Raw genomic sequence first — 13,048 nt, 5'->3', positions numbered from 1 at the left:
AGCAGGGTAGGCTATTTAAAACAAAAACAAACCCAACAACATTCTCTGCACTCCAGACCCCTCGTCTGTCCTGAATGCGCCTTTGTTGAAAATGATGAAAATACATTCTTCTCCTCAAGGGAACACATATGCTAAGCAAAGTTTGAGAGATAGAACACAAATCAAGTCCATAGCACCCTTCACCTCTTTTATCCAGGGCTTATCCCTGACCCCTAATCCCAGGACTTGCTGTGCTTGGAGTCTCTGAGGGTGGCCTGTTCAGAAGAAAACAAATCCCAGCTGCTTGGGAGAAAGACTCAAGACAGATAAAGCCAGTGTGGTCCTTTCTGTGCTTTCATAAGACCACCCTCACCCTCCCATCCTCCTTTTTCTCAAGTGTGTTTTCTTAACACTACAGCGGAAATGGGCAGAAAGAAAACCAGGAACGGGGGAGGTAGAATGGGGAAACATTTGGGACCATGATTTCCCCACCCCTATTTATCCCCCCCTCCACCCAAAGGACACGTTTTGCTTCTTTAATCAGCAATCCTTATTCGGCCTCATTTGAAACACTGTCTGAACTACAGTAAAGCATGATTTGCATGCAGAAGGTCCCAGGTTCAATTCCTGTTATCTCCAGGAAATTGTAAAATAGCCATTTGCTGGGACCCAGGAGAATTTCTTTGATTCCAGATGTGGTGACCCCTCATGCCCAAAAAAGGGTAGTGGTCCTTGAGTTAGGATTTTACACTTGAGCCTTAAGAAGCGGGGATTCATAAGACAGCAGGAAGTCATGATTTAAGGTTGGCAACACTTTCCTTTTTCCCAGGTGAGAGCAATCACCCCTTCCCAATAAAAAAAACTACCCTTTATGATTGTCCTTTTCTTCTTTCTGCCCACCTTACCTGCCCCCTACGGAGAAGTCTGAGATGGCATAGTAGTAAGACTGCAGCACCTTGGGATCCTTGAAGATGTCATCCCCAAAGGTATTTAGCCGGTCCAAAGAAATCTTCAAATCCGTCCCGGTCACCCACTCCTACAGAATTACACAGGATCAGTATTGACAATCCACTGGGACCGAAATGTATGCTTTTTCCTATAAAAATAGGTGTTGGTACTCACCATGAAGTTGTTACAGTAAGTGCCACACTTTTTAACAACAACAACAACAACGTGCTGGTACTGTGTACCTTAAGTACCTCCTAGGGGGGAAAGCACTGACCAAAATGAATGTTTGCACAGGCTCAGATTCTAAGAGAAGAGGAGGAGCCTGGGACTTTGAAGCATGGAGACAAGAACAGCAGGTTGTTTTTGAAATATACTCTGAGTCCTGTAGTGATTTCATGCTCTTTATTGCAGCTTGTAAAACAGTGATTCAATTGCCCCCCAAACCTCAGGTTTTTATATACATTATTTACACAATGAGTCCTGTCTGATTGGCTGATTCTGCTTCCCTCCTGGAGCCTGATTGGTCTTTTCCTGCAGGCCAATCTGTTGTTGCATTCTAGGATCTTTCTTGCCTATTGTTCTAGGATTCAACCTTAGTACATAACAGTTTTTGTTTGTTACTATTTTATATATTTTCGTGTTTTTATATTGTAAACTTCCCTGTGATCCTTGGATTAAGAAATGAATTATAGTCAGTGAGAAAGTAAGGAAATAGTAGGGGTGCAGGACATCTTATTGATGAAGAGCAGAAGGGCAGAGGCTTTTTAGAGTTAAAAGGCCACATTCCTACATGGGTTATATTTCTTGAACAAACCATTTAGAAGGTGTCAGTGGCTGTCAGTTCCATTCTGGATTCAGGGAGGCGGCCATGTTGGTCTGACGCAGTCAAAATAAATAAATAAAAATTAAAAAATTGTCCAGTAGCACCTTAGAGACCAACTACTGGACTATTTATTTATTTATTTATTTATTTATTTATTTATTTCAGTTCCATTCTGCTTAGTCTCAGCACTCACCAGGGAGGAGGATAGGGACAAAACTAGAATGGGCTGGCTTTGCTTGCCATTGGCTCTCTGGCTCCACCTACTGTTGGTCTCCCTGCCTTCCACCCTACCAGTCCCAATGGACTGTACCCCAGAGGTACAGTCTTTTTCAGTCCACAGCACCCGTGACCAATTACATTCTTTCTGTGACACCCCTGAGGGACTTATGAGCCCAGTTATGTCACCCCTTGCCTGCAGAGCCAGCAACCCCTCACCCCTTTTCAAACACTTTCCCTTGTGGACTGTTCCCTCAGCTTCCTCTCTCCCCTCTTCTTGGGAGTCCCCTGGACAGCTGCTACCCCTCCTATACCCAAAAGAGGTGCCCCCAGCCTTAGTGGCCCAACAGAGACTGGCCAAAGGTGAATGTGAGGCCAGTACCTTGGGAGACAGCAATGGCAGCAGCAGGCACTGCCAGGCCTTCATGGTAGAAAGGCTCCCCTTCAGCACCAGGCACTCAGCTCCCAGGCAGGCCTTGCACACAGCAAACGCTTGCTTGCTTGCTTGCTTGCTTACTCCAAGGTCACCTTAGCTCCTGGCAACCAGTACCCCCTGGCCAGCCCCAGAGGTACCATTTGCCAGGGGAGCATTTGTGGCTGGGGATGAAACAAACAGCTGTGAAAGTCTTTGGGAGACAGAGATGTGAGAGGGCATGGGGGGGGGGGAGAGGAACAGAGGCCAGTGTTGCTCACGGCAACTGAGTGTTGTTCAAGGCACCCAGGTTGCCATGGCACACTGACTGAAAACAACTGCTGTGGCCAACTGAAACCAACGGACTTCCTAGGTGCAGGGCCAGTCCACCTATGGGGCTGACTGAGGCAGCCACTTCAGGCAGCAGAACCTAAAGAGAGCATAAGGTGGCAGTAGCAGGTTCTGGCAAGGTCTCTCAAGATCTCACCAAATAACTCCTGTATACCGCAGAATCTTGCTGGAAACCACCATCACACTGCGGACACTGCTGCCTGACCAAGGTAAGGGAGGTTTGTGGGGAGCTGCACTGGTAGGCCGGCACCTTCCTGTTTTGCCTCACCCTGCCTGCATGGATGGGTGAGGTTAAACTGAAACACAGTTCCAAGATTGGGGAACCTGTGGCCTTCTAGATGCCAGGCCCCTCCAGGCTGGTCTTTTATTGCAGGCAAATTCTGCAACATGTTCTTCACAAAATCATAGTGCCTTTCTGGTGGATTTATTCTACAGTGGTACCTTGGGTTAAGAACTTAATTCGTTCTGGAGGTCTGTTCTTAACCTGAAACTGTTCTTAACCTGAGGTACTGTAGCCTTTTCGGGCCTTTTCGACGGGTGGGAAGAGCATTGTGCCCGGGGGAGGGAAGTGGGAGTGAGAAAGTAATTTTGAAAAGTCTTGAGGCTTGAGGCCTGCCTGGTTGGGGTGTGTGTGTGACTACACAGGTTTTAGGGTATCCTAACCTGTCCTCTCCTCCTTCAGTACCACTTTAGCTAATGGGGCCTCCCACTGCCACCGCACCGCTGCCGCCCAATTTCTGTTCTCATCCTGAAGCAAAGTTCTTAACCCGAGGTACTATTTCTGGGTTAGCGGAGTCTGTAACCTGAAGCGACTGTAACCTGAAGCGCCTGTAACCCGAGGTACCACTGTAGTTTGTTCTGCAGTGTTTCCTGATGATACTACCAGGCCGTTGTCCTTGTGTTAAGGGACCACCCACCTGAAGGAGTGAGGACCAGGGGTCCACCTGGGTCCACTTTGGAGAGCCAGGCTGGAGATAAGCTGAAAGCCATCTTAGAGAGCAAACTAAAAGCTAAAAAAGACATTTCTCTCTCTCCCCTGCTTGCCCCTGCTTGCAAAAACAATACACAGCGAGTTTGCAAGAGGATGCGGTCAGGGGATTTTGGAGCTGTTCTGAGAAACTGTTCGTTTGCCCAGGATGTCTAGCCCACCACAAGGTTCTAAGCCGAGCAACCTGTTAAAACCACAAGGACATTTCTTGGAAGCGGGGGGTTCAGGGGCACTTCCTGGAACTAATAAAGAGGTTAAGTAGATTATAAGCCAGTAGCGCCACCTAGTGGAATAGGCAACTTGGAACCGAAAGGACACACCAAATTTATTAATTGGTTGGGCTTCAATGAATATGCATAAAGGGGAATGTTTGAGGGCTGGGTCAAGGGTTGAACCATTGTTTTGCCTAAGGGGATAAAAACTGTTTGCCCCTGGTGTTCGGGGGCATTTTCTCTCATTTTGGCAGCTGAATGCACCCCTTTGCTTTACTTGTCTGACAAATAAACCAAAGTCAATAAAACTTTTGTAATTAAAATATTGCTGCCTGGATTTTTCCATTCTGGTCTGTATTCTGAAGTCTCTAACATTTCTGGTGCTTGCGTGACTCGGATAGGGACCTTAAGTCCTCAAAAAGACCAGAAGGCAGCTCCCTTGTCCTTTTCTAGGCAGGACACAGGGGAAGGGCCAATAGGCCGCTTATCCTGGCGCCACCGAGGTTTTTCTTCGGAGGAGGGCGAAGCCAATTTGACCCTTCTGCTGGATCCTGGAAGAGAAGGCAATGGATTGAAGGACCGAGGTTGACAGGACAGGGCAGAGTCCAGCCGGCTGGTGAGTACATGACAAAGGGCCCTGGGGACAGAGGAAGACAGAGACCCCCTTGTAATTAAAAAGGGGAAGCGGCATCCTGATCACATGCCCAAGCGTGTTTGGTGGCAGTAAGGGAAGGATTGGCCCCTGATACCCACCCACGCTTAAGGATTTAAAGGAAGGCAAAAAGGAAAAGGGGGGGGGGAACCGGGAGGCTAGTGTGTGTGGTACAGCGTCCAGTGAAAGAGGCACTTGGTGCGTGTGTGTGTGGGGGGGGTAGAACCAATAAATACTCCGCTTCCTAGCAGCGTGAGTTCGAATGGGCGAGGAAAATTGGGAAGTGCATGTGTGTGTGTTTGGTGTTTGGGGACGCTGCACAAGGGCCATATTAAATATGGGAGGGAGTGGCTCAAAAGGTCTAATAACTCCCCTAAAGTGCATGTTGAACAATTTCAAGAAAGGATTCAGCGGAGACTATGGCGTTGTGATGACGCCAGAACACTTACACACTCTGTGTGAACTGGACTGGACACAGCATTGAACTGGGAAGAAACATAGGGGCCCTAGCTGGGACAGGGCAACAAGGAGTATCTTTTGAGGCTGAGTAGTTACTTAGAGAAGAGTTTCAGACTCAGATTCAGATTTGGGAGCGATGGAGGGGATCGCTCCAGAGATCCCTTAGGTTATCCAAGTTAGTATACAGAACCAGAGTGCATACAAAGCTTTCAGATCTCTGGACCTCAATGAAGGCAAGAGTTCAGCCAGGCAGAGCTGGAGGGTTCTCTGCTGAGCTGTAAGTTTGATAGTAAGGCAAGCCTCCTAGTTTCTCCAAAGCCCATCACTGAACTGGGAAGTACATGAGCCTTGCAGACCTCCAACAGTTTTGATCCCTATAGTAAGTACAGCTTGACCAGGGAGGGCAAGCTAAATCCCAGAACTTAGTTAGGGAAGAGCTGGGTATATATGTGACCAGCGGCAGTTTGGAACACATCAGGGAAACCACCAGTAGTGCCCTAGGTTCTCTGATGACCAGTGAGAGGTGGTCTATGGCTAGGAAATACGAAATGGTTTTAGACCCATAGCAGTTATAGCTGAGACAGGGAGGGCAATTTAATTGGTGTCCTTAACCAGGCACCAGCTGGATGGCTCAGTGCTCAGGTGTGTCTCAGAGAACACTGCAACAGACCCCTGGTTTGAGACTCAGGCAGAGAAACCTCAAGAGAAGACCTGCATCTTTGTGGCCACCACAGTTGACAAGTTAGTTGCCACAGAAAAAGGATGAGGGAACAGATGAAAAAAAAAAAAAAACAAAACACAAAAAAACTGCATAAAACTAAAAGAGGAAGAAGAACTTTCTCCATTTAACTTGCATGAGTTTGTGAACATGGATGAAGTTTTAGAGGTTCACGTGATAATAGAGAAACCCCCCCCACCCCCCTGGCTGAAGAAATATAAGACTGATCAATTCAAAATTAAGGAGAATTAATACACAGGCTTTAGAATTTCTTGGAACGCCTGATGGAGGCATACAGAATTTGGACCCCCTTTGACTTTGAACTCCCTGCACATGAGTTAATGGTAAATGCCTCCCTCATAGGACAATGTGCAAAGGACATTAGAACCAAAAATCCAAAAACAGCCTGGGTTCCAGGGCATGTCCAGATTTCAGATCATGGCCATCGCCCAGAAGGTGTTTGAACAAAGAGGAGAGGCTGAGAAGAGGGAGAAAAAGCAGTGGAGGAAAGAAAAGGCAGCAGTGTTAGGCACAGGAATGGCTCACAGGCCAGGACCCGAGGGGTCCGCCGTAGCCATTCAGAGACCCGCGGCCAAGGGGGAGGAAGATGCCTGTTCAGCAACAGCAAGGCCATAAGAATTACCCCTGTGAAAGGCTACATGGAGCCAATTGGGAAGCCTGGTCAAAACGCATGTATTACTGGCTGGCAGAAAAGCAACTATGGGAAAGTACACAGGCTGAAACAGGCTTTGCCCAGCCCATTAAGAAGTTTACAGGCGCAGTGGAGGCTTGTGAAGGAGACGTGGCTGATGCTCTAGAGAAGACCTGGGTTGCGTGGCAGGGATTGAAGACGGCATGTCAGGCTGCAGTGAGTACCAAGCCCAGAGGGGGCTGAGGCTGCTTTGGGAAGTTGTTTCTACGGTTCAACGCATCTGTGTGATGCACTGTGTGTTGGAGAAAGGCTGAAAAGGCAGTTGCAAGCTGTTCCTCAGGCGATGGAGCACCCAAAAGTGGGGGTGCAGGCCAGGCAAGCCATTCCAAGAGTTCTGAGGAGGCCAAAGTCTCCAAGAGTTATTTGTCCTCTGAGGTGAAGTCCAACAGCGAAAGGCATTGCCATGCAATTGGCAGCTGGATGCAAGGCTAACATCTATATTGATTCTAAATATGCCTTCTTAACCCTGCATGCGCATGGCGCCCTATGGAAAGAGCGGGGCTTGAGTGGAGCCCACGGGAAAGCTCTGAAATACGTTCCAGAAGTTGAGACGTTACTAGAAACTGTATGGGCCCCCAAAGAGATTGCTGTAATGCACTGCAAAGGCCATGATAGAGGTTGGGACATGGTCACTAGAGGCAACCGGAAAGCAGATAATGCAGCTTGTGAGGCAGCTCTGAAACCTCCACCAGTGGTCACCACCGCCCTCAACCCAGCTACCCTGTTGCCGGTAGGAGAAGGTGAGGAGCAGACGCACGATTGCATTGAGGTTATGGACACAAGACTGGACCAGGAGAAGTGGCCAGAGGAAATCGATTGGCAGACAGAGTGGCCAAGGAAGCAGCCCGGGAACTGGCCCCGCCTCAGTTATTGGAACAGTGGTCCCAGAAGGGATCTTAAGCACTGCTGACAAACCAGATACTATGTATCCACCCACATGAGGCCAGATGCCACAACCAAGCAGCTGGAGAAGTATGTCTATATAGCCAACCTTTATCAACTGGTGGCCCAGATTTCCAGGAAATGCCTGCTATGCCAAAAGAATAATCCCAGAACTCACTCCAGACGATGTGGAACCACGTTACACCCTTGATGAACAGCAGTAGACCAGCCAAGAAGTACCACGCTCCAGGAAGGACCAGACAGCCGTGTTTTTGTGCCCCAACATCTGGCCAGCACAATTGTAAAGAATTACCACGAGTCCACCCATTTGGGAGGCCCAGCTGCTAAAGCACACCTTGGGAGAATATTCTATCTCAACTAACTGCTGCTATAACTAACTGCTGCTATATCCCAAAATGTGCCCTGTGCGCCAACCAAGAGACTGAGACTATCACCCTTTGAACTTCTATATGGCAGGCCAACCCCTTTCGTCCGAGACATCCCCGCCAGTTTGGGGCAGATGGGAGATCACATCACCCAAGAACAAGTGCAATCCCTGTGTTTGTTGTGTGTGTTTGCTTCCTTTCCAGGTATTCCCTCGAGCGTACACCTGCAGTCCCGCGGCAGTCTCGCTGAGCCGGTTCACCAGTTCCTCTGGGTGACAGTGTCTGGCGACCCCCTCATCCCCAACTGCAGTGAAAGTAGTCGAGGTGATCCCCTGGGTACATCACACGCATCTGAAGAAGGGTGTCTGGACTTGCAAGAGAAATCCTGCTGACCCTCTGAAGTTGATCATCACCTTGTGTCTGACGCTACCAGGGAAAAAGCGTTAGGCCACGGGCAACGAGATCCTGCGACTAATCATCACAAGGACAGTTACAAAGACTTTCTCTTTCTCTCTTATTTTCTTTATTGACTTGCTCTATGTCTTATTGCCCTGACCCTACCGAACCATACCAACCCTATTGCTATGACCTCTGCTATGACTGGTTTGTCTTGCCGGTGGTAAGAGACGGCATACTCGTAGGCTCTTGGGAACGAGGGTTCAATAGGGCGGCCGCAGTACAGCATCCCACTCTCCCACTGTGGCTCTTTATTCACTGCATTGCCCAGCGCACTTGGATGTGGCTCCTCCGGGGAGCTGCAGGATTGGTCGAAATCTATCGAGTTCTAGACCGCTCTTGTGGTTGTGGGAGAATAGCCTGCTGGTTGCAGGGTAGAGCACTGTACCAACCCCATTTGATAATCAGGTGCACATTAAAATTACTGAACAGGTGCCTGTAAGTTCTGCAGCCCCACCTGTGGTTGTCGTGGTGGCTCAAGCCTCCCAAAATCCCAGAATACTACCTGAACTACTGGGCCTGGTAACTCCACACCTAATACCCTTGAATGTGGCAGGGTATTCTTGTGGCTGCATAAGAGTTGCCGCCCAGTAGACAGACAGGGCACCTAGTTCCGGAAGAATTGGATGGGAGGGGTGCCCGCGGGCAGGGTCCCCAATGTAGAAACTTGCTCTCCAGCAAATTTAGAGGCACCACTAGGACTTTTGGTATTGGGACCAGAACCCCTTGATATAGTCACCCCGTGTGTCAGGCCGTTGCAGGGGTGGATATATTCTTGTGGGTGCATGGTGATATATGAAGAGGGGGAAGCCCCTTTTGGGTATAATCTCTTGAGGAGACAACACGAGGGCCCAGTCCACCCACAAGGGATTATAGGGAAATTGCTCCATATAGTGGGTGCCTCAGCAGAAAGGTGGAGAGTCACCCCTGAGGCCCAGCGCCCTTCAGCAGTAAAAGAACATTAGGAATGGCCCCCAAGTATTGGTGGGAGGAACTATGGAAATATTGGGGTTGGTGGGTAGGCGTGGTATGTACTGCCCTACTTCTTTGGATACTCCTGTATTTTTGCTGGCATTGGCCAAAGCGGGAAAGAGTTCCCTGGTCTCCCCTGCCAACTTTTCCCGTCTAATGACTGAGTGGGGCGTCCATAACCCCTACACTAGGTGTTTACAAGTGGCTGAAGTGGTAACCCATTCTGCCAATAAGTCACCCCAACAGATGCCACGAGTGGACTACCACTCCTCCCACTGCCACTTAACCGTTCCGCCATTCACAACCGAGCATTGGTCAATGCAGCTACATGTACGCATATCCTGGCTCTCTATGATGTGGTATCTATAGGTCCATCAAAATGAAAATGCAGAACCATAATCGGTCGGCATTTTCATGATGGAAAGGGGGGAATGAAGGAGTGAGGACCAGGGGTCCACCTGGGTCCACTTTGGAGAGCCAGGCTGGAGATAAGCTGAAAGCCATCTTAGAGAGCAAACTAAAAGCTAAAAAAGACATTTCTCTCTCTCCCCTGCTTGCCCCTGCTTGCAAAAACAATACACAGCGAGTTTGCAAGAGGATGCGGTCAGGGGATTTTGGAGCTGTTCTGAGAAACTGTTCGTTTGCCCAGGATGTCTAGCCCACCACAAGGTTCTAAGCCGAGCAACCTGTTAAAACCACAAGGACATTTCTTGGAAGCGGGGGGTTCAGGGGCACTTCCTGGAACTAATAAAGAGGTTAAGTAGATTATAAGCCAGTAGCGCCACCTAGTGGAATAGGCAACTTGGAACCGAAAGGACACACCAAATTTATTAATTGGTTGGGCTTCAATGAATATGCATAAAGGGGAATGTTTGAGGGCTGGGTCAAGGGTTGAACCATTGTTTTGCCTAAGGGGATAAAAACTGTTTGCCCCTGGTGTTCGGGGGCATTTTCTCTCATTTTGGCAGCTGAATGCACCCCTTTGCTTTACTTGTCTGACAAATAAACCAAAGTCAATAAAACTTTTGTAATTAAAATATTGCTGCCTGGATTTTTCCATTCTGGTCTGTATTCTGAAGTCTCTAACACACCCAGAGATTTGTACCTGGAGAATGGGACTCTGGTCAAAGCTGTAGGCACTAGGCCGGCCTTCAAGTGTGGAGAAGGCCACATTTCCCCCACTCAGTGGGGAAATGTCGCTGAACTCGTCTGTACAGAGCGCCACCCGCTCATCTTGGCCAGGCCGCAAGAACTGTCCTTCTGGCTTCCTGTATGTCTTCTCACACGAGGCGCTGTAATACTGGTAAGGGATCCAGGGGCTGTTAGAATGGCTCCGCTTATAGATGGCAAAGCTCTCTGGGCGGCTGGTGTGAAATTTCAACCTCACGTAGGTGATTTCATAAGATTTTCCTAAAAGGGGAGAAAATAAAGAATGGTCAAGTATTCTTAAGTGCTCCACTTTAATCACTCTTATCTTTGGATGGGTTCTTTTTGTTAAAGTGATAAATTCTCCTCATCCCTAGGGGAGATTTGTTATTTGGCCAGTCATCACCCTGTCCCTGAACAGGGAACACTCCATGCTACAACCTTTTTGTTGATGTGCCCTATTGTCTCTTCTAAAAAAAAAAATATTACCTTGCTTGTAAACATTCTGCTCACTCCTTTCCTGGAAAACCTATCAGCTGGGGATAAGAGAATCTGTCAATTTCAGTTTCTTGTTTTTCCCGTCTTAAACTCATTTCTCCACATTTCCACATCATTTTGTGAATTTTTTTTTTTTTTTAACAATTCCCCATGAAAATTCACCAGCATCTTAGGGAGAAAATTTCCTAATACACTTGTCTGTATACAATTTTGCCTAATGTACACACTTTTGCAATAAATTTCCCTTAAAATAATGCATTTTTAAAATATATTTTTACTAATCTATGCATTTTCCTGCATACATGACCATCACTTATGGTTTTTTGTGTCCGTAACTTGGTTTGAGAACTGCAATGCAAGATTTTGAGCATTTTGAAGGATGGCTAAGTTACGGTTAGTACAAATTATGGCCAGTTTGCCTTTAACTGTGAACTGAATCAATTTTCTCCAGCATCCCTGTGTCTCGGCAGGACCATCTAGTGTTCTTGGAATAAAACACAGAGAGTTCCACTTTCCCCGCTATCTCTTGGATCTAAATGTGAATGTTTATTTCTTCTTCTCCTTCTTCTGCCCTAAATCAACAAGCAAAGGTCTTTCATCCACAGAAAGCATCGTGGTGCAGTGGCATCAGGGCTGTTCCGTGCCAGCAAAAGATGGAAAAAGCGGCTGGAACGGATTAAGTCATTAAGGGCCATAATGCAGTTATAGCAATCAGTGGGTTTAAAACAACAAAAACAAAAAATAGTTACACCCTTGCCCGCATCAGTTCATCTGCTGAGGAAACTCAGAACTTCCCAGAGGATTCTTTGGCATGTTGTAGAATGCTTGTTCCTGTTAATGTGGGGTACTGCTGGCTGGGCTTCAGAGGTCTTACTGTCACATCATGTGAATTGACTTTATGTTCTGGGTATCAAAACCCAATCCATCTTCACAGGGAACTCTAGGAACTGTAGCTTTGAGAGGAGTAGCGTTATTCTAACAACTCTCACCACACAGAACAAGCTACAGTTCCCAGGAATATTTGGTGGGTGGGAAGAAGCCATGGCTGTTTAAAGCAGGGGTCAGCAAACTTTTTCAGTGGTGGGCCAGTCTGCTGTCCCTCAGACCTTGTGGGGGGGCGCACTATATATATATATATTTTGGGGGGAATGAACCAATTCCCATGCCCCACAAATAAACCAGAGGTGCATTTTAAATAAAAGCACACATTCTACTCATGTAAAAACATGCTGATTCCAGGGGCTGGATTTAGAAGGCGATTGGGCCGGATTCGGCCCGGGCCTTAGTTTGCCAACCCATAGTTTAAAGCAAGGGTCAGCAAACTTGTTATGTACTGAGTTGAATAGGATCCAAACTGCAGCAGTCTGATTGGTCCTAGAACAATAGGATTCAGAATGCAGCAGTCTGATTGGTCCTAGAACAATGCAGCAGTATGATTGGTTGGCAGGAATCACCCAATCCTGCTCCAGATAGAAGTGAATCCACAACCTGATTGGCTTACAGTAGAATTCCGGAATTAGCCAATCATGTGCAGCCCATTGTGTAAATAATGTATATAAAGCAGATACTGTGAGGGGACTTCCATTCATTCCTCCTCACCACTATGAGCTGAATAAAGAGCATGAAATCACTTTGCGACTCTGAGTATATCTCACTGGCGACGAAGGTGGGATCCCGCTGAGCTGACTGCCACACACAGCACCGCAGCACCGCCACCTGCTGCACTGCTGCCTCGCACCGTGTATCCAGGCTTCAGCTCCGGGACACAAGGAACTCAGAATGGCAGCCAACAGCAGCTTCTCGCCATTCAACCCAGCATCTGGAGACTGGGAAGCGTACGCCTCCCATTTCACCTTCCTCCTAGAAGCCAAAGGGATCACCGACGAAGAAGACGCCAAGAAGAGGGCGATATTCTTCAGCGTCTGCGGAGAGGAGATGTTTGAAATCGCCCGGGCTCTCCTTGCGCCTGAAGACGTCGCTACTGTTCCATACAAAACAATAATGGAACAGCTGAAGGGGCACTTTTCGCCGCAGCCCTCAGTGGTGGCTCGTCGAAATGCCTTCTACGCAAAGCGGCAAGCCCCTGGGGAAACCATAACTGGGTTTGTGACCTCTCTCCGCCAAGTCGCCCGGTTCTGCAACTTCTCAGAGCTGGAGAACATGCTTCGTGACCGCCTCGTCGGTGGCCTGAAGGATGAGAAGCTGCAACGACGCCTCTACGCTAAGAAGGACCTAATG

General features: G+C 48.0%; 1 protein-coding gene across 2 annotated transcripts in view; it reads right to left on the bottom strand.

Annotated features, from left to right (window-relative positions):
* LAMC3 (laminin subunit gamma 3) overlaps window positions 1–13,048 on the bottom strand; it is an 81,898-nt gene that overhangs the window by 55,934 nt on the left and 12,916 nt on the right. Inside the window, exons 2-3 of one of the 2 annotated variants that reach the window (XM_081180076.1) lie at window positions 10,272–10,576; window positions 885–1,015 (exon numbers count right to left, since the gene is read on the bottom strand). In XM_081180076.1, the coding sequence (XP_081036202.1) occupies window positions 885–1,015; window positions 10,272–10,576 (436 nt within the window). Of the gene's footprint in view, window positions 1–884; window positions 1,016–2,348; window positions 2,558–10,271; window positions 10,577–13,048 lie in introns of those variants that run through there. The other variant, XM_081180077.1, reaches the window with a different exon arrangement.

The sequence above is a fragment of the Podarcis bocagei genome (assembly GCF_964188305.1).
Source record: "Podarcis bocagei genome assembly, chromosome: Z".
NCBI classification, from domain to species: domain Eukaryota; kingdom Metazoa; phylum Chordata; class Lepidosauria; order Squamata; family Lacertidae; genus Podarcis; species Podarcis bocagei.
The sequence above is the reverse complement of the archived record's forward strand: the minus strand, read 5'-3'. Positions and strand labels throughout refer to the sequence as shown.